Genomic DNA, 27,308 nt, shown 5'->3' on the forward strand with positions numbered 1-27,308 from the left:
GTCACTGGGAATAAGCACTGGGCACTTCATAAACTTCACAACAAACATTTTTGCTATAAAATCTTTCAAGAGGAGAACTTTAATTATATTCTGAAATCCAGAGATCTCTGTAAACAGATCACAGCTTTAATCTCATCTGTATCAGACAGCAAAAGTAGTAACATAACTCCTAGAATGACTTCTATAAATCTCAACACAAAACTTAGCATCCATGGGAACTTTGCTTTGAATCACCATCCTGATGAATGAAACTCAGCTGTAACCATGACCATAATACAGTAACCTGTTTACTAAGTGTTTTCACAAGAGACTACCACCTTCTTTTCATAACAACTTCTAAAGCTTCCATCCCATTCATATCCAACTCCCTCATTTCACCCCAACACCAGAAGTTCCCATCATCTCCATACAAATCCAAAGTCAAATCTTTGGGGGTCACAATGTAACTGAGGGTTGATTTTTTCTTAAAGCTGATTTTCAAAAATCCTTTTCGGCCATGTTCACATCACAACATTAACAATTATTTGACATACAGAGGGCCAAACTCCGTTTTCTACAATGATGGTAGAAATCTTGCTGTTCATCACAGGTCCACAAGTACACGTACAGAAACTGCTGCCCATTTCCCATTGGGAAAAATGGATTAGAAACAACAGCCACATTTGTAGAAGCACATTCTGAAAACAAACAGCTTTGCATTGTATTGCTGCATCCATAGTTGCACTGTGAACAGACAAAACTGTTTTCACATATGCAGTCAAGGATGCAGACGCATCTTTTCCAGTAGCTATACATAATTATACAATTGTGTATATATAATAATTATTTGGCTGCATATACCTATCCTTGTCCAGTCCCAGAGCATGCTAGACTCACGAGGACACAGCAGGTAGGCATTTTGGACACACTAGATTAGCTGCATGTGTGCATACAAATCAAACAAGCACACTTGTCAGGGCCTTCTAAGGATACCTGCGTAAATGAATTTCTCTCCACCTTGATTAGCTTTCTTGACGGAAGACATGGACATGTCCCCAGTATACACAGCCTGAACAAACTGTACAAAGCAAAACAGAGTTGTACTCAAAACTCAACAGATAAAAGAATTGATGAGAAGTCCTTTATGAAAGAGATAAATAATTCATGACATGTCAACAAACCAGTGGGAAGAACAACTTCTGACTGCTAAGCTTTTGGTTCGAAAGACATTGACATTCTAGATCCTACCCATCATTTTGAAATTCTCTTACACGGTATTTCCAGGTATAATTGGGTGATGACAACATAGCATTTAACAGCCATTTTCATTCTTTTGTTAGTTGTTATTTTAATTGTGCATAAAAGGTGTCCAGAAACCTGCATTCACTAAAACTGTTCGCATTCCATCTTACATCAGTTCTTCTCTGAAGAAAAACAAGAAAGAAATCCAGAGAGCGATGCAATCCAACTGCAAGAAAAAATGTCAGGTTTTCCTTGCTCCCTTACAATACAAATAGTAAGGTGAACATATTACAAATAAAAACAAAATAGGAAAAATCATCATCTCAATAAGGCCAACCATGAAATTCACATTTCCCTCTTATTGCTAAACAAATGGCTAAATGATAGCAGTGAAAGGAAAATGGCTGCATAACTCAACATAACAAATCATATTCTGAAACAGTAACTCGCCTGCAACATTTGTATTGATTCTAACAGATAATAATATCTCCCCTTAAAACATATTTCATGTCATCTTCACTCCATTGATCAGGAGTGTTTTATAAATGTTTCAATCAGCCTGATGAGGCTTTTAGCTACACATATGCATCCTGCGATTCCATTGAGCTCCAAAAATGCTCAGGTAGTGCATGCTAAGTAAAACGAATCTATATTTTTGTTACGGGTTGTTTCCTTCTATATACCCAGTGCCTTGCTAAGAACATGCTACACTAGACTTACCAGCAACAATCAGCTCCTTGTATCTTCTGTAAGAGAGCAATTGTAACAAAAAGGAAGGCTTTTTCCAACATATATTTTATATTTGGCAAATTATTAATATTTTTAAGTTCCCTCTTGATACAGGTCCAGATATTTTTTCATCTTAGCACACTGTCACTGAATTCTAGTTTACACTGAAGAATAATATGTTAAGTCTTACACATAAAATAAGTTTGCTGTTATACTAAAAGGATGTATTACATATGCATATCAAGATACAGATGAGCAATGACATTCATGAAAACTGTTATTGCATTTATAACACAGATCCTAAATCACAAGTTTGTATTTAAGATAAGTAGTCAAGAGACAGACACTGGGGGCTATTAAAATCATTAACAATGTATGTCTTCTTAATGGACTGCAAAGATGTTAAATCTGACACGCTGAAGTCAAAATCTCCCATGCACACACCACGACATGAGCATTAGTACTCACTGTTAAAGCACCTCCCCTTCCATTTCACTATTCTAATGAAATTAAATCCTAACTTCCAGGGAAGAACTCTAAGAGGAAATTCAAGTACCATGCTTATAACGCAGTGCTAGTCCTTGTGCTATTTCCATCAAGGTGTAAAATACCATGAGATATGCTGAGCTGTTGCATTATCTACTCATACTCTTGGGAAAATGAATAGTGATCAGCAATTCATTCTATACAGACTAGCACCAGCTCAGAAATTTTCCCATGAGTGGATCCATCCCAGAGCAAAATGGAAACCAGGATAGAGAAGGGCTAGTCTTTCACTGTCAGTTACTTCAAGTATTCAGTTATCCTTCTGAAACTAAGCAAGGTTCTTACAAACCAAATAAACCTTCTTACACACAAACTAAAATCCCACAAGCAGCAAAGGAAAATGGCATTTCTGCCTTCCTATCTCTATCAGTAAAACTCATCATGGACAGAAGGCTAGTTTTATGCACACACAGTGTGCATGAAACAGAAACAAATCTACAGCACCATCAATGCACCCCCTTGTTTCCTCCCTGTGCTGACATTTGAAGAGATTCATCTACTATGAAAAAAAAAATACATTTTATGCAGCCCAATCACTCATTACCATACTGACATTTTAAAATCTGGCTTCACGATATGTCACAGCATCACCAGCACTGACCAGGGATAACAAATCAGTTTCAAAGAAGCACTCTGATATTTTGAAGTTAGGTCAAACAATGCCCAGACTCATCTGGTCTCGAGAAACATAATTCTCTCATAGTGTCTTTTCTTCAAGCAAAGAAGTGAGAATGTGGCCCCATCCAGCTCAGGAAATATCTGGTGCACAGGCAAGAAGGGTTAGAGGTTCAGCGTGACCTCTCCACTCCTCCATCGCTTCATTCTGTGAGGAGATTGGTGTCCAAGATCATTTTGAATCAAGCCAAGCACAGACATGTATGAGGATATTCTGCTTCCCAGATCCCTCTATTTGCCATCTGTTTTGCATCCTTTGCTTTAGGAAACGTTAGACAGAAATCACAAGCCTAAGCAAAACATTCTGTGATGCTTCAACAAATCAAAAAACTTAGCAAAAGTTTTACAGCTTCTTTTCTCACCAGCTCTACCTATTACGCAGCTGGTAATGTGCATTTTCCTGTTCAGCATCTAAAAGGCAAAGCCACTCACTTACTAGTACTCTTTTTGAACAGACTTAAAGGAAATGCAGAATATCATTATTCCATTATGCAGCAGCAGAAGTAGCATGAAATACACATGTGGTAATGCTCCCTCTGTGTTCCTATGATAATTTTAAGAGAGTTTATTATTAGTGTGATTAACAAGGTTCAGCTCAGTCGTATCACTTTAGCAGCAAACATGAGGTCTGTGAGCATACTTCCTTGTGACATTTACCCACTGAATTACATAAGTTAGTCTTTTTCTCTTCTGGAATTAACTCTTAGCCCATTAGGAACCTGAATAAAATTCATATGGAGGCATCCTCCTCCATATGAAACAGCTCCAGCTCTTTTGTAATGCACTATTACTTTAAAAATTTACCATTAGGAAAGGTGCTGACATAATATCCTAATTTTAAATGGTTATTTTTCCCCCTGTTAAATCCTCAAGTGTTTTGAATACTGCACCAGGGTATAATAGAATGTGAATAAGTAATGAAAGATAAAGAAGTGGATTTAAATAAAATATCCCCTATTACCATTCTTAATTCTTATCTATTGTTAAGACGACAGCCATCTGGAATATTATAGCAAGGTGGATATATTCTAGAAGAACCCGGACAGAACAAAATGTAATTCTAAACTAAGAAAAACAATCTTAAATCAGGTTTTAGGAGGGTGCCTTGCTATCAAGAAACAGCGTCATTTCGTTGATTTATCATGTTTTGACCTGCCTTTTTCTGGCATGGAGGCTGGTGATCCGGAGTTGATGAATAAGGCTGTGCAAAGATGCTCCTGCTGAAGTTGTCCCGCTGGCCCCTCGGCAGCCCAGGAATAACCGCAGCGCTCGGGTCTGTCGCGGCAACATCGCCCTCTCGTGCTGCGAGCACGGCAAAGGAGTCTCCTGGCCTCCGGAAGGCTATCATTACTTTAATTGCAGATTAATTACAGCCCTTCGCCAAGGTCAAAAGGAACATTCAGAGGCAGCAGAAGGGGTATTATGTGGAAAATACGTTATGTTAGAAAGCCTATTTTAATGTTAGATTTGACATTTGCAGCTTTAATGAGCACAGGGATTGCCTCTCACATTGTAAAACCATACAGTAAGGCATCTCTCGTGTGTACCAAAATACTGACCCTCCAGCCCCCACGCCATACGAAATTCAGCAAACACGAGGCTTTTCTCTAAATTAGATCATTCCTGAAAATACCTTCTACTGAAAATAATTCTTTCCCAAATGAGCCTGGCCAATACTTTTATGTGATCTGTAATTATATTTACATGATATTTGTGAGGACATCAAACTTTTAGATGGATCCAATTCAGAAGGAATGAAAACAGCAGTGCAGAGTGGCTGCTGAGTGCAAGTGGTAAATCATATAAATTGCATAATTACAACTTCCCGTGGCTCCAGAGACGGTTTGCACTGAGTGATAAAGTAGGATGTGTGTTATAATGCCCAGGAAAAGAAAACTCAGCTACGGTAGACAGGACACAGATGTGATAACACAGTCCCTTCTCCACAGCATGTTCAACTTCTTGCCTGGAACACAGCATTCAGCAGCAGGGACCACCATCCCCTCCAGCCTTGCCCTGCCCTGCAGGTCAGGGGACCCAGCCAGGTGGATCCAGCTCCTAGATGAAGAAGAACCCAGATAATGCACACTGAGGTAGAACCCTAAACTCTGGATCACTGATCTCCCACCTCTTCATTAAGGAAAAAAAAAAAAAAAAAAAAGTTTCAGTTCCAGAACTCCTCGTTCTTTCGTTTTGCAGAAGGAAGAGATGTAAGATTTGATTTTGGCTGAAAGAAACATTTTGTGCATTACTTAACCATGAGCTTTCTCCAATCTACAATAGTGTCTTCAAATTTATCCTTGGTTTTGGTAGGAATCCCCTTCTTCTCCCCACCATCCATTAAATTCTTCCACTGAAGCATTACTTTTCTCTCTCAATTTTCCATTTCATTAAACAAAATGAAAAATAAATTATTTGCAGTAGACAAATCACAACTGCCCTCTCAGGACAAGGGAGGAAGAGCCGCTTCCCTTTCCTCCTTTACAGGTCTGCTTTCCTACAGTTACACTGAACTGAGTCTGTATCACACCCTGCCAGGGCAGGGCCGTGCCTCACCAGTGCTCTCTGATAACGAAGGCCACTGCCTTGGGAAGCTGAGATCAACCTAAAATATCCAACAGGCAGGCAGGCACAAGGCAAGTGGCAAAGCAAGAACTGGCATAAGGCTTCTTGTGATACTTACTTAATCCACCACAGCTGATGACACAGACTCTAGTGCATGCTACAACAGTTTAATTCAATGGTACTTTCTCTATACTAGCAAACCTCACCTGTTTTCCAACCAATTTACAGCCCACATACCTACTCTGCTGTTGTAACTGCTCACAGTAAATCAGATTGTCCCATTAGTGTTGAAGCAATAACTCACAGCAAAGGGGGTAGCTAGAACGTATTTCAATCTAATAAGATAAACGATAGTAGACTTCGATATACTTTAAATAATGCCTTACTTAAACCTACAGACTGTCATTTGGGGGAGTGAGAAGGTTGCCAAACATAGGAAAAGTTAAAGAGTTTGCTGTCGTTTGCACAGTTTCACAAAATAATGAAAATAATGTGTGATGTGTGAAGAAAGCAATAATCTACAATATGAACAGGGAACAAAAGCTAAATGAGTTTTGTCTTGTGCTAGTGGCCTTTTGCTGTTAGAGTCAAATAACTTCCCAATTTCTTATACAGTTATTCTTGGACAACAACACTTCCGTTATCATATTTTTTACCTACTTTTTAACATAAAAAGCTCACAATACTCTGACTCAAACTGTTCCCTGAAGAACCTCTATGTATGCAAGCAGAATTCTTCATTAAACAATCACCTTAGGTAGGCTGTTTCCAGAAATGTCTCTGCCTTTTTAAACTTTACAGCTAATATAATTTCCAGAAACATCTTGGGTATACAAGTTTATCACCAGTTTTACTGTTCGGTAGCAAAACACCGCAGAGGAAATAAAGACAGAGAAAGAAAGAATAGTCCCAAAGCCAAGTCAGCTTGGGCTCCCTGATGCTTAACGTAGCAGAACTACTCCTCTGCGGAATCATCACACGCTGCCTGAAGAGCTTAGTACTTCATCACAGCTCAACATGGTCCTTCTCCTAACATGCAACTGAAAGAACAGATGGGAACTTGGAAAACACTGCTGGAGGAAAGACGTTTCTGATGTGTGATGATACAGCTATGCCAGAGTTACCCAGCCACAAACATTTTAAGCAATACACTTACACTTAATAGGCAAGGTTAAAAAAAAAAAAAAAAAAAAAAAAAAAAAAAAAAAAAAAAAAAAAAAAAAAAAAAAGGGTTAATACGGAAACTGTCCAACAATGTATGTTTACCTGAGAGCTGTGCAGAGTGTTGTCTCTAGCCCAGTTCTCATTCACAAGAGCAGACCACCTTATAAGGAGTGGAGACCAATATTTTAAGAGAAGGCACTTCACCACAGCATCCATCTATTCTGGGACAGGAAAAAGAGCTGGCAGCATAAAACGCTACTCAACTTGCCTACCACTGAAAGAGAGACAGGTCTCCTACTGCCGTGACAATTTCAGATACATTGCTGCTGAGGGGGGTGAGTGATATACTGTAGGTTAGTCCCTGCTGGGGACTACACAAATAGTAAAATATAACCTAAAGAAATTTATTGGGATAAAAAGAAGATGTGTACAAAGGAGAAATAATTAGAAAAATCTGCTGATTAAGCTTATTACCCTGCAGTAAACTTGTAGGCTGGAAAAATACTCATCATCAAGTACTGGTCATTTTTAGTGCAGTCACCTAATTAGCAAGTCCACAAATCATGCAAATAGAATGAAGGATTTTTCTGTAACTCGAGTTTACTACATGTGGATTGCAACAAGAAATCAGCTTGTCGTCTTTACTAAAAATAAATAATGTTAAGCAGCAGATATGGAATGCTCCGTTAAACTGGGGAAAAATATAGTTAAAAGTAATTAACAGAAAATGAAGTCAACAACAGAAGTCTGTCCATGCAGCTTACTTTAGGATCCATTTGCATCAGAAGAAGAACTCTCAGAAATGAGAGAACAGCATAATTAATTAATTTGTGCACTCAAGATACAAAGATTACAGAAAATCCAAATGGTGTGAATAGAGAAGAGGAAAGATAAAAAATAAATGAAGGAAGAATATGTGTTAACTGTACTTAGAAAAGATGAAGGATCACAATGCAAGTGAGCATATAAGAAAGATAGGAAGAACAATTAAGAAGAAAAAGAAGAAGAAAACGTAAACAGATTTGAGCGGCTGACTTCTTTTTTCTGCTGCAAAGATGCATGGCATTTATCAAAGATATTACAATACACGCTTCACAGGAAGGTTAACGCTAGAAAGAGGTTATAAAATAAACACTGGAATGCTGAAGATGGTGGACTCTGGGGGTTCAGAACTTTTAAAACAACTCCCAAAACCTAAGAGAGTTTTAAACGATAGAGTTTCTTACTTTTTTATATTCCTCTGAAAGGCATAAAAGGATGCCTTGTATCCTACTTAAGGCGATGCTATAGAAGCAGAACTAACTAATAAATGTACCCTAATGGTTCTCAGCTGCGTTTCGGCATTTTAGAGATGTGACAAAGTCTTCTAACACAGGAAAAGATCTTGGTGCACTGGTACTTTATCCTGCAGAACAGTGACTGCATGTTCCACTTAGACCAGCAAATACTGGTTTTCAAGGTCAAGCAGGCAGCTTGTAAAATGCTATGCACTTTTACAGTGTTCTCTGTTTCCCCGCAGTCTCCACTTCCCTAACCAATCCACTCATATGCTGCGTAAGTACCCTCAGCAGGGGTCACCATGAGAGGCAAAATGCAAGCAGCATAAGAATGAGATAACACCTACACACTGCGCCTTTGAGGAATTAAACAAGTCAGAGAAGACTTGGACGTGGCAGCTTCTTTCAAGAATAAATAAATCAGGTAGAGAGAGACAGAGACTGTGATCTTGGTGAATTGTGCATTGCCCTGGAAAAGGTGTGAAATTGTGTTCTGTGTGATTAGGAGCTCAGATGAACAGAACTTCAATGAATTATTGAATCGTACAAAAACAATTTCATATATAGCATAAGCTGGACAAGCAAATAAACCATGCAAAGACCGAAAAAAAAGTATCAGGAGCTAGTAAATAAAAAATGAAAGAGAAACAGGGGGAAAGAAGAGAACCAGGAGTTACTGCAGAACACACTGAACTATAATACTAATAGAAAATGTTAATAACATTCTGCATTGGACATCATTTGTCTAGAAAAATATCAGAATAGGAATAGCTTCTCTATTTATCATTATATTGATCGTAGAACCATTCCAGCATGCAAGTCTCTTGCAGCCTACTGCATTCACCCATGCTGGCCATGCACAAAATACGGGCTTTGAGATCACTCTGAATTAACTCCAGTTGGAAGTATAAAAAATGAACTATTTCTGGGAATTTACAACAATCTTTGATGAACTCTGACAAAAGTTAATTGTTCTTTCCGTTAAAAGATGAAGGATTCATTTTTGAATTGAAGTTGTCAGCTCCAATTGCTGGCCATCAGAAGTGATCACTTATACATTTGTCTGCCACCATCAAAATTTCCCCACTATCAAGTTTTGGTCTCTGAGTAGCCAGTTCCAGACTGCCATCAAACGATCTCAGCCTTCTGCTTGTTAAACTGAGCAGACACGCTATGTACCTTGAGCTTACCCTAACTAGGCTAGTCTCACAAACCTTTAATCTCCCGCGACTCCTCTACAAATTCTACTCAATTTTTGTAACTATTGACTTCATTCCATCACAGAGAGCCATCTGTGACATTCAGAAAGATATGAAACAGGCAAAAAAAAAAAAAAATCACTAGTTCTATCTTTTGTCAACATTAGGGAAACAGCTACTCACAATGCAGATTTATTTTCTTTAACAAAAGCAAAAAAGACTACTGCAAATGACAATCTCAGGTGTTCATAATCATTTCCAACTGCTGTCCAAACTAATTCAGTGGTCACTGCAAACACACAGTTCATTCAAATAAGGACTACTCAAGTCAACAGAGAATGTTTTTCACTGCCTGAACTTTAATAAAGGTACGATACAGTTTCAGGCTACCTGGGATGAGAAAGTAAAGGCATCTCATATTTGAAGCCAGTGTTAACCAGCTTCATTGGCAAAGAAAAAATAAATATTTAGATACATAGACTTTACTGCAACCCATATTTCATCAGGTTGCATACAAAGCTTTTCAACTGCTGGCCAATTTGAACACGCAGCATCTTCAGGCTATGACACTGAGATGCAATCCATGTGGTTTGGGGTTGGTGAAAGACTTTGGGCTTGGTGTAAGCCAAGTACTTAAAGCTTATTTTTAAGTTTTCCCAGTTTTCCCAAGATTTTCATTATGTAGAATGTAAACACAAAACACATGGCAAAAGTAGAGCTAAGGTAACAACTATTTTCACTTACAGCATTACAATTCCATCCAAAGTGCTAAATTTGGGATTTTGGTCCATGTTGATGACTTATTTAAAGGGCATCTTTCCTATCAAAAAATGCAGCTGATCACATCCTGACCTAATAAATGATGCTAACTTTTTTTCATAGGTACTGAACAGAAAGAACCAACTTCATACCAGGGGTTTAACATTTTTCTGCTGAAATAGGCACGTTTTTATTTTGATAACTACTTGAGAATTAATGAGAACATCTATATAACCTCAAGGTTGTATACTGGAAACATGAAAATGAGAGCAATACATTTCATTCAGGTCATTCTTCTACTGCAAAACCAAGAATAATGCTACAGGTGATTTTGTTTGGAAATGCCACATTCTGAATGCTCTGACTTGAAAAGAAAATGATTTCTTCCCAACTACAGAGAAACAATGTCCTAAATAAATAACTCATTGCAGGAATCAAAGGGCTATAAGTTCACTGAACTAAAATCAAGCAACTAGCTTTTAGCTTAAAAACTACAAAATAAAAGCTGTTTCTTCTTTAACAGGAAAGGCCTTCCAACTGACTTGATTTCTGATCAAGTTCTGCTCTTTTTTTATGCAGCCAGCACCTCCAGCAAAGCAACAGAACCTGCATCCAAGCAGCTCCCATCACAGATACTGTAGTTCAATACAGCAGAACGCCAGAGGTGAAACCCTCAGCTCTCCTGAAACTGCAGGCAAACCTCTAACTGATATCAATGCATCAGAATTTCTGCCTCTGTGGATTTTTGAAATTCTCTTTCAAATCAATCTTTGAATATCACGAATACAAGAGATCTGCAATTCCTGTTGTTGTCTACGGGACTTAACATTTTTCAAAGGTTTTTAATGTCAAGTCTACAAGAGAAATGGCTGTTGCTTATTTGCTTTTTTTTTTTTTTCTGGCATGGAACACAGATAACCTTTTCCCATACCGTGTTTTAAAATACAGAAACTGGAAAAAAAAAATAGCAGAGAAAATGTGGCTAGTACTTCCAATCTAGATATAGGATTATCTGCACAAAAATACACATAGTTTCAGTCTGTCGTTTCCAGCTCTCATTGTTAATTATATTTCAGTGCAGCTCACTAGATAAGAGGCATAATCCAGCCAAAAGTGTATAAAGGTTGTAGTCCAAATTATACAATGTGTCTTCCAGCTGATAATTCCAACAGGTAATGAACTGTTTAATCTTATGCAGCCTGGCAAACACTGTCTGTTTATCTTTACCCAAGCCTTCAGCATGCACATCAAACCAAACATACCTTCTGCAAATATGATGACTGAATTGTCTTTTCAGTTAGAATATAATTAAAACTTTAAATGAAGCCATCTTCTACAATATTTTTGTATAAAAAATTAAGCAAGGTTTGAATACAAGGGAAAAACAGAGAGTAAACTCTTGAAACTTCAGTTCGATGCACTTCTTACCTGAAGAATTAACTGGTTTCTGCATTCTCAGCCTACCAGTTGAAATCTGGGAGGTAATCAGAAATAATGCTAAGCACTCTAGCACTTGCTGCACGTGGACCACAGATCCTCTGCAACTATAGGTGGCAAAACCCCTGGTCTTAGACTACAAACAATCTGCTACTACAGCCTCCTGTGCTTAAGCTTTGAGTCCGTGGATCACAGACTTCACAACATAATTAACTGTAAAAGCAGCAGCCATCACCTTCACTCCCTATACATGGAAACCATGGCAGAAACCAACTGAAACAGGAGCAAACCCTCTGTTCCTGCACCAGTGAGAACAGATATCAAATTGATGGATGGAGAGTTCCATCTCCTGGCCCCAGGCATTAGCAACTCCTTGTTTGTCTGCCTTCTACTCCAGCTTATATGTCCAAGAAAAGAGGGAGGAAGGAAATTCTTGGATGAAAATTTTCAATTCCTGAATAGAAGACACAGGACACTTAACTCTGCTTTAAGTAACAGGGTTTACATTACCTTGGAGTGATCAGTTAGGATTTAATGGAAGAACACAAGAAAAAAAAGACAAGAAATGTAAACACGTTTCCTCAGTGGAATAATACTGAGAAAAAAACAGTATCTCTCTCTCTCTCTTTTTTTTTTTTTTTTTTCTCCATTTAAAACCTCTTTATTTCCACTCTTTTATCTTGGTAAAAGGTATGAAGTGAAAAAGGTTTTCTGCTGTATAGCATTCTTTAGTATAATACAGGCAACATTAAAATAATGTTGGGGACAAAACCAGCTGTTCTAGAGAGGATTACAATTGCAGTGTTTTATTTATTTTATATCAAAATCATACCTTCCTTGCCTTTCAGTAAATACTTTCCATCACTCTAGATTTGGTTATATTTTTGGTACCTATGGGTGGATCTATGGACCTTGGAAACCTGTATGATTCAATTAACACACTAGCAGCAGACAGTCATCTCATTCTTTTAAGTATGTAGGTATTAAGTGAGAAGTCAGTCAAGGATTATAACATTTCAGAATATCACAATTACAGAAACTTTCATTTAGCTTTTACCTTCACTACTGTATTTGCAAACACGTCAAAGAAAACTGTAAAACCATAGTAATAAGAAAGAACGAAGCAGAAAAAATTAACTACTCTGCATGTGACAATGAATGGGAGCAGAAACTGAAAAAAAAAAAAAAAAGGAGTATTTCATAAGAGTGACACCCTGAATTCAATTTTAATGGAATGCCAACCCAAGGGTTTCTTTTGACTAGAAGTTCATATTCCTAGGTTCTGTATCTGAATATTATCAGTCAGTAACAAAGCAAAGAAAATTTCACATATAAGAAAATTATCCAACCTTCCATGTAGTCACTGAGGTGAATACCATCAGTTATAAATCTTTAGATTTAGGCACAAATTGCACACATTGATGTTGGCATGGAATTAGACTTGTACACTGTAACTCAAAAACACTGCCAAAACTGTATCTGTAAATATCTATGCAAAACAGCCAACTCAACAGAAACCACCAAACCAACCACCTGGGTGTCTCAGTTTCCTCATATGTGAGGCAGGGATAGTAATATTTACCTTTCTTTGAATGGTAATTCTGTCCTACCTGGTAATTGTAACTACAGGTGCTGGCACTTGTCTTGGTTCTGTTCTGGGCACACCAGCATCCTCAGGCCTGCTTCACCTTTCTGAACGCTGCTCAGCAGCTCGCAAAAGACTTTAAAGGTGGAATTTTCTCAACAAAGCATCTAGAAATAGCAGCTGTATACCACAGGTACACAATGGAATTAGACAATGTACAGTAGTGTGCAAATACTATTAGCCCAAACTCTGGCAGAAGTAGCAAAAACCTTAAAGAGAGGGATTTGGTCATCAGCAGCACTATTTTCATGCTACAGTAGTTAGAACAGCATATGAAAACCTGTTCTATCTGTCCAATAAGCAGAAGACACTATTTTTTGTTTATTTCTTAATCCTGGTATTCTGGCATCCTAGCACCTCATTGATTCCGAAAAGAGCTTTAGTCATAAAAAAAAATTAAAAATTTGCCAGGTTTTAATATGAGCCCTATACTTCAGAAGATGTAGTTGCAGAACTGGAATCTAATGAAGTGTGGTTAGTACTGGTGGCATATACTTCCAAAATAACTCCAAATTCTCTCATCTGTGTTGCTTCAAATTTATCTTGCTGCAACTCAGTCAGCTGAAGCAGAACTAAACTAAAAAGTGGAGTAATGCAGAAACCTAGAACAGAGATGGCAAATCAAGAATAATTTAATATAACACAGCCCCCAGAAGTTTAATGCAGTGAGCACACAGCTGCCATCAGCATTTCAGATGTTAAGAATGCTATCAAAACTTTTTGCTTTTTTGTAACAGGGTTGAAAGTTACCTACCAAGTTTGGATCCCTAACTCCTAATACAGGAGGCTGTTCAGTAGCACTTTTCAGCATCAGATTATACTTCCATGATTCCAGCAGAACCACTCTGTATCTCTGTAGCACTGCAGCTTGGAACCTTGTTATCTTTACTGCTTAACCTAGTTAAACACAAGATCATCGTTGCCAATGAAGAGAGCCAGCTTAAAACTTCAGACCAAGTTCTGTTTCTTAAACCTGGTCCATAAATACCTCTATGACCACAGAACCAATACTGGGTTACTTCAGTTATCTTTCTGTTGTGCAATCAAGTCATCCTGCTGTTTACAAATAGAGAGCATAATACGGTATATAAAACTTTTCAGTAAAGTTCACACTGTCAGATCTCAGAAGAAAGAAACAGAGGAGAAGTTCAACCTTTGAGTATCAACAAAGAAAAGGCCTGATCAAAAGACCCCTATAGATATCAGTAGGCTTTGAATCAAGCTACACTGTCAGTTCATGTTGCACAAACAGACATGTTGTATTTTTTGCAATACAGGTATTTGCATTTAATTATATAGAACAGACATTAAAAAATAAAAAACCTCCATTGCACTTATATAAACCAAACCTATATATTGAAAATCATAAAATATTTTACATATTTAAGTGAATACCATCAGACAAGATTAACTTCATAATCACAATTATGAGCAACACAATTACAAGTGAATCAAGACATATGGCAAACAAATATGAAAAAAAAAAAAAAAAAAAACAGACTAGTGTCCAACCTTCTTAATCCTGACAAAACTTCATTTCTAGAATAAAAACATTTTACATTTTGGTTACAGGAAATGCTCGGCAGAATGCAGGTCTTTATCTGCTACTAAATTCTACAGTTAATATTTGCCAAAAACGTAGCTCCTTAACACACACAAAGAAAGCTCAACTATTTAAATATTATTTAACAGATATTAGTAGAAAACAAAATCACTTATTTTATATAGATTTTGTGGAAGGATGACATGGCTGAAAAACATCAGTCTAAATTTGATCCTCAAAACTTGATAACTTGGGGTCTATTGTTATAAAATTTTAAGTCCAAAGGTAGTATATGGCTGGATCTTCTAACCTGGAAGATTCCAAGTGCTTTAAAAATGACACAAGAAAATGAGAACCACGCTCACAATCAGTGACATGCAGACAAGAACATGATATGCATAACAGTACAAGTCCAAGCAAATGTAGCAATACCAATTTTTCAAATGAAACAGCAAAGAGAATACCAATGAGCAAATGCAATTACTCGTGCTGTATTTGGTAAGGACAACACAAAAGGAGCTGTGCAAGGTTGGGCTTCTTGTTTTGTTTTTCTCTTTCCTCCATTTGTGTGTGTGTGTTTATGTGTGTGTGTTTTGTTGTTGTTGTCTTGGTTTTTAGTTGTTTGGGTTGTTTTTTGTTTTTGTTTTCCTTTTCTTAGGTGGACCTGGTCTTTATGTGCTGCCTAACAGAAGGCTGCTGCCTACTACTTCGGAGCATCAGATGAATGTCAGCTCAGAATAAAGGATGCTACCAGCTGCACTGCCAGTACCACTTCCTGCGCCACCAAGGGTTTTACACTTTCTGCAAAAGCTAGAGTGAACACTGGCTAAATCTGACAAGCCATTCCATTCCACCACTCACACGAATGACGACAGGCATCTCATACAGTTATGACACGTGAAAGATAATGACCTTGCACAAATTAGAAGTGGACACACAATGAGACTCAGAACAGCTTCTTTCTCAAGGAAGCCCATCTGTTACATGCTATGTGGTACTCCTTTAATGATTTATTTAAATAGAAGCAATCAAAAGGTTTATCTTTTCAGTTTAGAATCAGATATCATTCAGATGCAGGATAAACTGTGGAAACAATATGGAAAGCCTATTTGGTGCAGAAAAAAAAATACTCTAAAAGAAAAAAAATTAAAAACACCACCTGAAAAATCAGTAAAGCAAAACATGGTATGATTTTTGTCATGACATAAAAGCATTGAATTGATATTTTTTGAAATCATTAAAAATGGTTTCATACCAGTCTTAATATTCTTTAGACATTTTCAAAAGCATTGGAATCATTTAGGAAGAAAAAAAATGGAAGCTTCTGTGTAATAATTATTACTGAAAGCAAATATTTAACCTGGAAAAAAAAAGTTTCCTAGTGGGAAGTACATCATGCATGCTTCTCAGACTTTTAATGCTGAATCTGTCAGAATAAAAATGTGTATTTAAAAAGAATAAAAATGGTTTGCAGTAAATAGTCGTTAACACTTTGGTAAATCATATCCCATACATTTGTATCTGAAGCACAGAACCTGCTTTTCATAAATAACTCAGGAAGCAAAGCCAATATAACTTTAAGCAACACGACTACTGGTTTCTGCTGTCCACATGGTATTAAGTTTCAGACTAATTAACTACATCCTGTATAATGACCAAATATGCAGCTATTTGAATAATTGCTATAAAGTGACTAAGAGAATTTCTGTTATTCTTCAAAGTACATTCTGAATACCATATTTAATCCTTAAGTAGTAAGGATAAGCCTGCATTTTTTTAAAAAAAAAGCATACCAAAAATGGACCTGGATGGTCTCTCTTCCATTTTAGGACAAAAAGCCAGGAGATACTCTGTGCAAGTGTTCAGAGTATGTGCACTGAGCATAAGTAAGAAAAACTGAGTGCAAAAGACAATTCCAGCTTCCTAGAAACCCTTCAACTACAGCCGATTGATTATTTAATAAGCTCATTTTCAGAAAACATCAGTCAGCCTACAAGCAGGCTGAGAAGAGCTTCAGGTCTTATACAAGAAATTTCTAAGACAATAAAACTCTCAGTGAGAGTTCAGCAGTAAAGACTGAAATATCACCTTCTAAACAATGGTTAAAAAAGGAGGGGGAGGTTGAAAAGCTATTTTGATGCGCATGATAGCCTTTATATTTTCTCTAGAAATTAATTCAGTATAGAAATTCTACTTAAGGCGACTTGGCAAGCATAACCTAGCAATTAGATCGTGAAATACAGTTTTGCGCAATACATACATTATTTACCAGAAGATGCTTTCCCAAAAAGTGTAATGGTGACAGAAAATGGCTAAGTGCAGTCAGAAAAGGAATTCAGAAAATGAGGTAGGAAAACCTGCCCTTCGGTACCAGTAATGAGGAAATTGAGACAAGAGGGTAGGTTTCATTTCCAGCCCTAGGTTACAAATGCCAATCAGCACAAGCCAGGATTTTTAAGTGCAATCTAGCAGTTTGGCAGCCAGGCAAGTAATTAAGTTTCACTTGTCTGGAACAGGGTTTGGGTTGTTTTGGACTGCAAAGCAATTATCTTCCTTGCCATAACAAAACCTTTTGACTTGATGAGGCAGATCCGGTCAACAACAAAACGCAAAACCTTCAGTGATTTCCCCAGAACCATTATGCCTTAAGGTACAGGAATTCCTGCAGTCAAGAAAAGTGTAAGCCTCACACAAAGCTATGTAATTTTAAATATTTTATTATTAAATATTATATTATTGAATATTTTACATTTTAAACATGTAATTTTTAATCTGTTTATTTGACGTGATTAATTCAGCTCAATCGGGAAACTTGGTTTCACCACCATTTCAGGTAAAATGGCACAACCTCTGTGTCTCTGGCTTTCCTATCTGTAAAATGGCAATAATAGTTGATCCCTTTTATAGAAATGTTTTAATGCCCTCAGAAGAAAGTTACTATATAAAGGACAAATCAGTACTATTCATCTTAAAATACTAATCAATATGTTACTTTTTAATGCTTCTATTATCCAGCGGGAAAAACATTTTTGAGCATCTCTAAAAATATGAAAGGATTTTTGTCAAATCTCCTTTATAGGGAGCACTGACAGCTCTCAGCACAGTAAGCCAAGCCTGATTTTTGCACTGCATCTGCAATATCTTTTATACTTGGGCAGCTGGCACAAAGTGAGAAAATTCATTAACATGCTAATGATGTGTCCTATTTAAAATTCCAGCTCTGATTATTGTGTGATTAAGTCTCTTCCCTTGACGTCTGTTTCCTTATATCTGCATTACTGTGAGAAATCAACAATTACTAATGAAGTAAAAAACAGGTGACCAATTTATACACAAGAGAAAGACAAACATACACACACATTTCAGCATTTCTTTTTTTGTTGTTGTTCAGTATTTCCCAGACAAAGTGGTATTGTCTTAAGTAAAATAAACATTTCAAAAAAAAAAAAAAAAGTTTTTAAGTTGACAGGGACAAAAGATAACAGTTCAAGTGCCTGAAAACATAGGAATAGCTCCGCATAGGAATACCTGTGCAGAAGGTTTTTAAGGCACTATAAAAGAAAAGAGGGAGAGATCATGATGCAGGGTATGTAGAAGATTATTGCCTGGAAACAATAAAAAAGCAAGAATGAGAGGTGACAGCAGCTCCAGTCAATTTAACTTCCTTTCCAGGAGAAAAATGAAGCACCTCCTTTCTGCATTGAAAGACATTTAAACCAATTAGCTTATTTAAATCAGCACAAGCCTTCAAATAAGATGACGACTAAGGGACTAAGGCATGCTCCTCAGTAACTTGGGTGAAGGTGGCCCTGCTTGAGCAGTGGGGTTGGACCAGCTGACCTTCCAGAGTCCCTTCCGACCTCAACCACTCTGTGATCCTGTGACCCTACTTTCCCTATGCTCAGTTTATGGACAGACAGCTATTTCATAAAGAGTTGAGCTGGGTTAAAGTGTAGCACAAACCCATGCAAGGAGGGATCACAGGTATGTCCCTACTGAGCAACAGGAACAGATCAGCCAGGCTAGTCCATATCATTTTTGCTATATAAAGTTAACATGGATAATTTTGCCTCCAGGGAATTATGAAGAGGACTCACATGCTCCCTTACAAACTCAGGACAGAAAGCTAATTAAAAAAGAAAAAGACAGAGGGCAGTAATGTCCTCAGCTAGTACTGATGGTTAGAGAAAAGGATTTTTCTGCCTGGCTCATAGCTATAGATGGAGAAGTCAGACTAAGTACGAATGGTCTGCACCAAGCAGTGGTACCAAGCAGTCGTGCCAATTTTATCTACAGCATGGGCCAAACTGCTCTTCTCAGCAGCAACATGAGTTTTATTAATTTCATTTCATAAAAGTTGCATCTTAAAGAGGGCATCAATCTGTTTACTATTTTCTAGACTGTATCAGAATGCTGTTATCCAGTTAAATGTGGTGGTATCAATCTCATGCTACCATTCTCAAACCTAAAGGAGTTTCCATACCTTAGAGGAAAAAACTGTGTAGATTACATAGAAGGGGGACGGGGAAGAGAAAAAGGGAATTTATGCATCTCTGACCAGCATGCGCTTGCTAGAGTTTTATTTTAATGTAGGAATAAATTTCTGCTTATGCCTACAGAATCACAATAAATTTAAAAAAAAAATCTGAGTAATAAACATCGAGTGTTTTGCAATTTATTTTCACAAATTGTAGGACAGTAAAGGTCAGACCGAGAAGACACCTCATTACAGCTACAGAAATGCAAAGTTAAAAACAGTCTCTGGACTGCTAACAATTCTGTTACTTCAGCAATAGTCTTGCACAGGTTTTTTTTGAAATACTGCTGAAGAAAAATACAAATGAGATGTGCATATGCATTATAGGAAGTTTAATTGTCCTAGAAACAAAAGAGCAACTAAATGGACAGATTGGAAGGTCAGAAACCTCTTCAACTCACTTGCAAATTCAAGCTATGAGGAAGTATTATTGACTGATGTGGTTCTCCTGAGTTTGCATCACATCGCTTAGGTAATTACGCACTACTTGGGAGAACCGATTTTTTAATTTTTAGCCATTTTACTTCTAACAAAGCAAGTACTAGTCTAGTTGTGTGTGTGTGTGTGTGTGTGTATTCTTCTATGCATTTTAAAAATACTGCCTTAGACACATTCAGTTGCCTGAAAACTTTTTGCTTCTAAGATAGCTCTGCCTATCCACTTGCCTGTGAAGAGACATCACGGACTTTGAAAACAGGGGCACTGTCCACTTCTCAATCAACCTACCCATAAGATCCTGAAAAAGGAATGACATTTCAAACCCCGAGAGCTTTAGAGTAGCTCTCATATTTAGCTTTAGCTATTTAGATGTAACTATAGTAACTGTATATTTGTAATCAAATAAATGTTATTCAGCCGTTCCATTTAATCCAGAAGCAAGACCATTTTATCTAACTTCAGGAGAGGGTATAGAAGACAACAGGATAAACCAAGTCTAGGACTGACTCTTTTGTTAATTTGTCAGTAGCTTCCCCAGTAATTGGGGAGAACTCCCCCGGTTCCACCATGACAGTGTGAACCCAGTACACTGCTTATGCTTGTATGTGAGCTGCATTTGGGAAACTTTTTAACCCCCATTCAAGCACAAATTTAAGAAAAGAACTCTTGCGTTCAGAACCATGCACACATTGTACCTCATTCATTCACAGCTATCACCAAAGCTTTACTAAATAGGTTGTTATTGTCACAACCAACAGCCACTGTTGACATGTAAGACTACGTGTGCTTTTTCTGTACCCGAGTTCATGCACAGTATCATCATCACTATTACAATGATGGATTTAGAAAAGAAAGGTTTTGAGAACTGGGCTAAGATAGATCTCATAAAGCAGTATATTGCTAGGATATCCCTCCTCCCCGCCCCATGCACCTCCTCTCTAGTGAAAATAGCTGACAGATTATTCAGCATATTGCTATCTAGGTCCTCGACAAGCTTCCCTCAGAAAATCGGTTAGGTTTTTTGTTTGTTTCTTATTCTTGTTCTGTTTGTTTGTTTGTTTTTTAAATGCACAATGGTTTGTCAAAGCCAGTAGACTTCCAGATGCCTGTGACTGAGCGAAAGCAGTAACAGCCGGTGAACTACTTACCAAAGGCAGTCTCTCCTTGTTCAAGTTCTTGTTTCAGTCTGTTGTAATCGTCTTTAATTCTCTCTAATTTTCGGATGTTTCTGGCACTTAAAACCTGCAGCTCATTTAGAAGTCCTTCCAGTCCCTCCTTCTCAGATGTTAATGATCTTATTTCTTCTGTCAGATCCTTAGCAGTACCGAAATTACTTCCTGCATGTTTTGTGGGGGCAGGGGGAAGAGGGAGGAAAGAGACAATGAAGGAGACACTTGCAACATCAGTAGGTTACACAGCAAACAAGGGAAATGAAGCAACTATTCCTTCCAACAGCAAACGAAAAACAAATCAGGAAAGAAAAAAAAAAGACTTTTGCAAGTATCCATTTTATTAACATGCTACAGAGTCATACTTGCATCAGATTTAACCTCATGCACATAGAAATAGCTTTTTTTTTATTATTTTTTATTTTTTACTAATACAATTAACATTTTTGGAGAATATTTACTCCTAGGGTCTACACTTCAGAAAGTGCAGAAAGTGTCATACTGAAATTCATTGATCATTGTGCTGTCACTTTTCTTACCATCTTTTGGTTTTGAAGACCTCAACTGACAATACTTCTATGATAGGTGCTATCAATCCACTAGACTCTGAATCATTCCTCCTTGAACAACGAAGCACTATGCAGTTATTCACAAGCACCAGAAGGTTGTTTATAAATGACATCACATTTCTTAAACAACAAGTACCCACTGAAAAGATCATCAGGAGAAAATTCTGAGAAGACATATTTAAAAGTCACAACTCTCTGCTTCTGACTCTCCATGAAGTGTGAAATCTCAGAGACAGGCAAAAAAAAATCAAGAATTGCCAGCTCACTTCGCCCTGTAGTTTTCAAGAAGCGTTCAGGTCCTTTAGACAGGGATCAGTTCAATTCCCAACCAGTTTACAGCTTGGCCTAGTAAGATTTGCCACCTAACCTTTCTGAAACTTAGTAAGAACCAGGAGAGGAACGTTTCCTTACTTCACAGAGAGGTTGTACTTATAAATACACTAATGACAGCAAGATGCTCTGCTATTAAATGTTTTTTAAATAGCAGTAACTATTACAATGCTACATTTATACAGCCATACCTGTGTTTTTTTCAATGACTCAGCAACTTGATTTAGTTAAAAAAAATCTCAGAAGACTACCTGAGAAAAACAATCTCAATGTAGACTTGCCTACAAGGCCTAAAATTTATATCGTGCAAGAACTAAACTCCAGCATTATCCTAACTTAGGAAAAACATGGCATTATGATCTAGTAAGTAGAGGCATTTAGAATCATAAAACCATAGAACAGCTAGGGTTGGAAGGGACCTTAAAGATCATCTGGTTCCACCCCCTTCCCCCTGCCATGGGCAGGGATGCCACCCACTAAATTTATTATTTATAAAATTTGCTCTTGAAGCGAATACTAATGTGAAGCACAGCCAGTTATACACATAAGATGTCTCATCAGCTTCTATACTATGTGCATGATTTGAGGCTCATGAAATTTGAAGTCATGAAGTTTGTAGCGCTTATTCAGATATAAAAGCTTCCTTGGACTTTTCCTTTTTTCAGACATATAATAAACTATTTCTTATACACAACAATTTTTTAATTCAAGATGAATTCCAAATCAAATCTACATCATCCTTTTTGCCTGTTGTCTCAAAAGCATTGGTCACAAAGTCTTAAATGGGAACAGTTGCCTTCTGGTCATGTAAAAGGAGCATGAACAGAATGAAAGTATCTGGACTAATCAGAAGATGGCAAATCTTCTAGCTGCTGAAAGTGGCTCAATTCCTCCAGAGCAGAAGAATGAATGAAAACACTTCCACCAAATAACTACAACCAAATAACTGAAACAAAGGTTTCACCAAACCTTTTTTCCTTAAAGTAGTTTTTGTTTCTTTTTAAGAGATCAAAACTTCCCTATTTCTACTTCTCAGCTAAAACCCCGTTTGCCAGTTCTATTTATCTTACAATTAATCATACAACTAAATAACTATAAATTATTTAGTTGTCTATTTACAAATAGTAGAATCTGATGTTTACCAATGCATTTACAGAGAAAAAAACAGGGCAAATCTTACTATCTTAACGTGTCATGTTTCCAATGGGCAGAACACAGCGGGAGATAAGCATGACCACTACACCAAATTGATGGAGAAATGGCAGATATTCAGATATTTCTAAAGCAAAAAGACCTATAATGAAACAGTGTACTTTTATTTCACCTGAACTCATCCCAAGCATCAGCACACACGAGTCTTAATAAAACATGAAGGCAAGAGATTCTTCATTAGAAACTGGAGCTTACTGTTACGTTTCAGAAGACAGGAAGGAAAAAAAAGTATGATATTATATATGAATGTTTTATACATAGCGAATGGATACAAATTCCCAGAGGGGAATTTTATATCAAAGCTAAGGCTACGAGGAAATGGCATCAGATACATGCCCAGAAGCCAAAACTGCCTGATGCATCTTCCCTGACTGCACAAATGTCTGAAAGTCTGCAGTGAAAATTCAGAAGAGCAATATGAACTCATGCACCACAGGCATCATCAGTGAGCTTCTGACCTCAATCACAGCAACAAAAATAACTCTCCAAAATGCTGTAAGAAGGTTGATTTAAAAATTAATATATAATCCCTAGCTGCCAGCATTAAAAAACTGTTGTTTTGTGTTTAATAAAGTCACTTTGGATGATGTAGAAACATTCTTCAGACACATGTTAAAACATTTTATTCTGCTAGTATCCATGAAAATGTTAAAATTCCTCTTTTTGGTTAATGTTTTTGCTTAAGCAAACACAGTAACTGTTGCTTTATCAACCAGAAAAAAGCTGCATTTTATTGAGACATACCACTAGAAGAACTAGTTGGATGATACCAGATAAATAAAGCCAGACATAACTCTTCCCAAGAATCACGTGAAGTAAAGTTGGGATTATAATAAAATCTGTAGTCAGTCACCTGAGCTCGGCCAAACTCATATTTCTGCTAGCATAGAACTTCGAAGTCCTATTTTCATTTTCCCATTTGAAGTATACAGTGCTCTGAACAGGCTGAGTAGCATGCTTACAGCATACTGTCATAAGAAGCTGAGTATGTGCACGTTATAGTAACGTTCAGCTCCTCAAAGTTACCTAGAAGTCAGCAAAACAAAAATACAACCAAAACACCAAAGAGCAACAACAACTAAAAAAATGAACTTCCTCCTTAATCTTGCCCTCTGGGGCCCTCTCCACTCATGCACCTCCTTCATCTCCTTCTCTCCAACCACTGACATCAGGTAAGCTCCAACAGCTTGATTTGAATGCCAAAGAAATACCAGCCAAATCAGACAAAGCAATCCACACTGGCAAAATAAAAAATATAAAATATTTATTCCCAGGCACAACATAGCTAAGTAATTCCATTTATTCACCATAAAAAATGAATAGTGTATTTAGATTATTTTCTGCTCTTCCCGAAAATTGTACTAGAATGGCTACAAACTCCAGCTAAATGGTACTCTGCACATCAAGTATCTGTTCTTCATACATAATTACATGCTATTTAAACTCATGTCCACAGTAACCACTCATCGTCAGATTATACTGCATAAGGCAGACTCTTGCCCACTTAGGAGCCTCAAACTAACGTTACATTATTTTGATACCATTTACCAGCAACAAATTGACTAAAAATACCATTTGAAATCTATCCCATTTTGTAAAAAACAACAAATGGGTTATTACTTAAGCTTTGTTCAATAATTCCCTTGCAAAACATAAGACAAAGTTAATGGCCCAGAGCCTTTTTACGCTAAGTTTTTATCATATTTATGCCAGAAATTATGTGCACTCATAGTTTCCATTATTTATACTCAAAGCAGAGTGGTATGTCCCATCCCTACTGAAACTAAATTCATTACAGTACAAGCAAAGGAATGATTTTTGTGTAACACTAAAGCATACATACTAGACATCAGCCTGAATGCAAGAAAGAACAGACTGGTCAGTATTTATCATTACCTATAAGCTTTTTCTTCGTAGACTAACACTACCTTTAATAATACATAGAAGAGAAAAATTCTGTTTTACCTTAGGGCATTTACCACCACGGTATTTATCAAAGGCGCTGGAATTCAAGGCTGAAAATCCTCCACCCCATGATTAATGAGAATACAAACCAATTCCAACACCAGAACAGAACTTGAAGAAAATAAATATCATTCGGCTTCTCACAAAGAAAAGAGAAAAATCTAAAAACGTGCGGGGAATAAAAGATTTTGGAAGCAGTAACCATATAGCAGTAACAGCACCTTTGAAAATCACAAATAGCAAATGAGGGACAGTCTATCATCCCCTAAAATATTTTTAAAAAATTCCAAGCATCTGAATCACAATTACTGTTTTCAAGTAATAATGTGTCATCAGTTTTTTGAAGCAGAATGCAACAGAAATGATTGATATGATCCTGAAAGGTAAAATGGAATAATCCAGACTCATCCTCTTGACCCCTCCCCTTCAGATATTTGTATATGTTGATCAGATCCCCTCTCAGTCTTCTCTTCTCCAAGCTAAACAGGCCCTTGTATGATAGATGCTCCAGTCTTCTCATCATCTTTGTAGCCCTCGACTGGACTTGCTCCAGAAGCTCCATGTCCCCCTTGTACTGGGGAGCCCAGAACTGGACACAGTACTCCAGGTGAAGCCTCACCAGGGGAGTGAGGATTGCCTACAAGGATGTTATGTGAGACGGTGTCAAAAGCCCAACTGAAATCAAGGTAGACGATATGCACTACTCTCCCCTCACCCACCCAGCTACTCATTCCATCACAGAAGGCTACCAGGTTGGTCCCCTTGCTGAGCCCATGACTATTCCTGACCACCTTCTTCTCCTCCATGCACTTGGAAGTATGCCCAACTCAAAGCGATTCCTGAACTCAAGGACTACCCGATGGCATGGACACAAATGTGTGCACATGAGCTTCCCCACGTAACTGGTTTCCCCTGCCTATTACATCCCCCAGCCACCTTACGCCTTTCAATCTCTTGTTCTTTTACATCTCCTCTCTCTCCTACCTCGGCCTCCCCTCACTACCAGCGAAGGAGAAGAAATGACATGCTCAGGGTAGGGAAATGGCCCAGACCTGATCTCCATGATTTTGAGGGCTTCATGAAATCAGATCATGCCACCTAGACTTAGGCACCAAAACTTCATGTGCTCAAGTTCAGGGGATTGTCACCTTGGCTTCCTGGACAGTCTGTGGAAAGAGGGAAAGCACTGACAGGTCCTACAGACTGCACAGGGGTTTTCTAGCATCCCCTCCAGACCACAGCACGGCCTTTCCAACTGTGTGAAAGCATCTTCACTTCACAGCGCTCCCCATCTAATGTTTCTCCTCTGAGCACAAATCTCTGGAAAAGGAACTGCCAAGAAGATTATTCTACCCTCTCTTCTCCTCCAGGGAGAGCAGGTTAGGTAACAGGGGAGAAATGGAGTAAGTTGCTACATGACTGACTGGCTGCTTTAACAGAAGCAATGATTTTCTGCTGTCTGGTCACATATCATGTTAGAGCTTCAGCTACAACAAATTGTCTTGGAAGTTCACTGCAAGCCAGTAATACCCAGCATTCTCATTTGGAAATACAATAAAAAGACAAATTACATAAATGTCTGAGGTCTATGTGACTGTTTAGGAGTTGGCTTTAGGGGCTCACAGGCGTTATTTTTTAAATGGGTTCACAGGCTTGCAAAAAGTACATCACTTGTAGCAATATATAGCAGAAAACTTCAGTTCGTGAAGCATGAAGTGAGCATTGTGGGAACACATGCCAATAAACAGCATTGTATGCTGGCACAGGACATTGTGATATGGGTGGGCATGAAGAAGAATTTATCTCAACATGCCTCTGAGCCATCAATCCAAACTGCTGCTGGAAGCGAGATGCTGAAAGTGGAGAACCAATTTTGTCATCTGACAAGACACAGGTCTCTGTGAGACTCCGATTCACCAAAAAACTATGCCTTCATGAGAAGGCATAAAGAGGCATTGGTATTCTCGCCTCAAAGACAAGCTGGACTCCCCACCTGTTACCCAACAGTACTTCTCAAATGTTAAATATACAAACGAGAGCACCATTCCCTTCCAGTAGAAGATATTAAAAGTTGTATCTAGCATGGCAGGGGAATGTATCAGCATCTTGTTGACAACTTTATGACCATACCTAACTTGCATGAAATGACAGAAGGTAGCAAAGGAATGAAACCAAGACATCCACATTACCAAAACACACAGATGCATGGTTGAAAAGGTTCTTCGGCCTCTACTGACATCCTCCAGTCTGACTGGTCCCCTCTCTAGCATACTCATTCCCAACAGAAATGCCTAGCTCCAAAGCTGAAAGGCTGGTTTCTTTCTTTTT

The 27,308-nt window shown here is 37.8% G+C and overlaps 1 protein-coding gene across 14 annotated transcripts in view; it reads right to left on the reverse strand.

Moving 5' to 3' along the window:
- Window positions 1-27,308, reverse strand: part of DISC1 (DISC1 scaffold protein) — a 197,563-nt gene that overhangs the window by 78,290 nt on the left and 91,965 nt on the right. For 13 of the 14 annotated variants that reach the window (XR_011808282.1, XR_011808283.1, XM_072035780.1 and 10 more), the window contains one exon: window positions 20,884-21,072. The exons of the other annotated variant lie outside the window; for it this stretch is intronic. Coding sequence is in view for 11 of the 13 variants with exons in the window: in XM_072035780.1 (XP_071891881.1) it covers window positions 20,884-21,072 (189 nt within the window). In the remaining 2 variants the exon portion in view is untranslated. The remainder of the gene's footprint in view (window positions 1-20,883; window positions 21,073-27,308) is intronic. 14 annotated transcript variants of the gene reach the window in all.

Source organism: Anas platyrhynchos, chromosome 3 (genome assembly GCF_047663525.1).
Source record: "Anas platyrhynchos isolate ZD024472 breed Pekin duck chromosome 3, IASCAAS_PekinDuck_T2T, whole genome shotgun sequence".
Taxonomy (NCBI): Eukaryota; Metazoa; Chordata; class Aves; order Anseriformes; family Anatidae; genus Anas; species Anas platyrhynchos.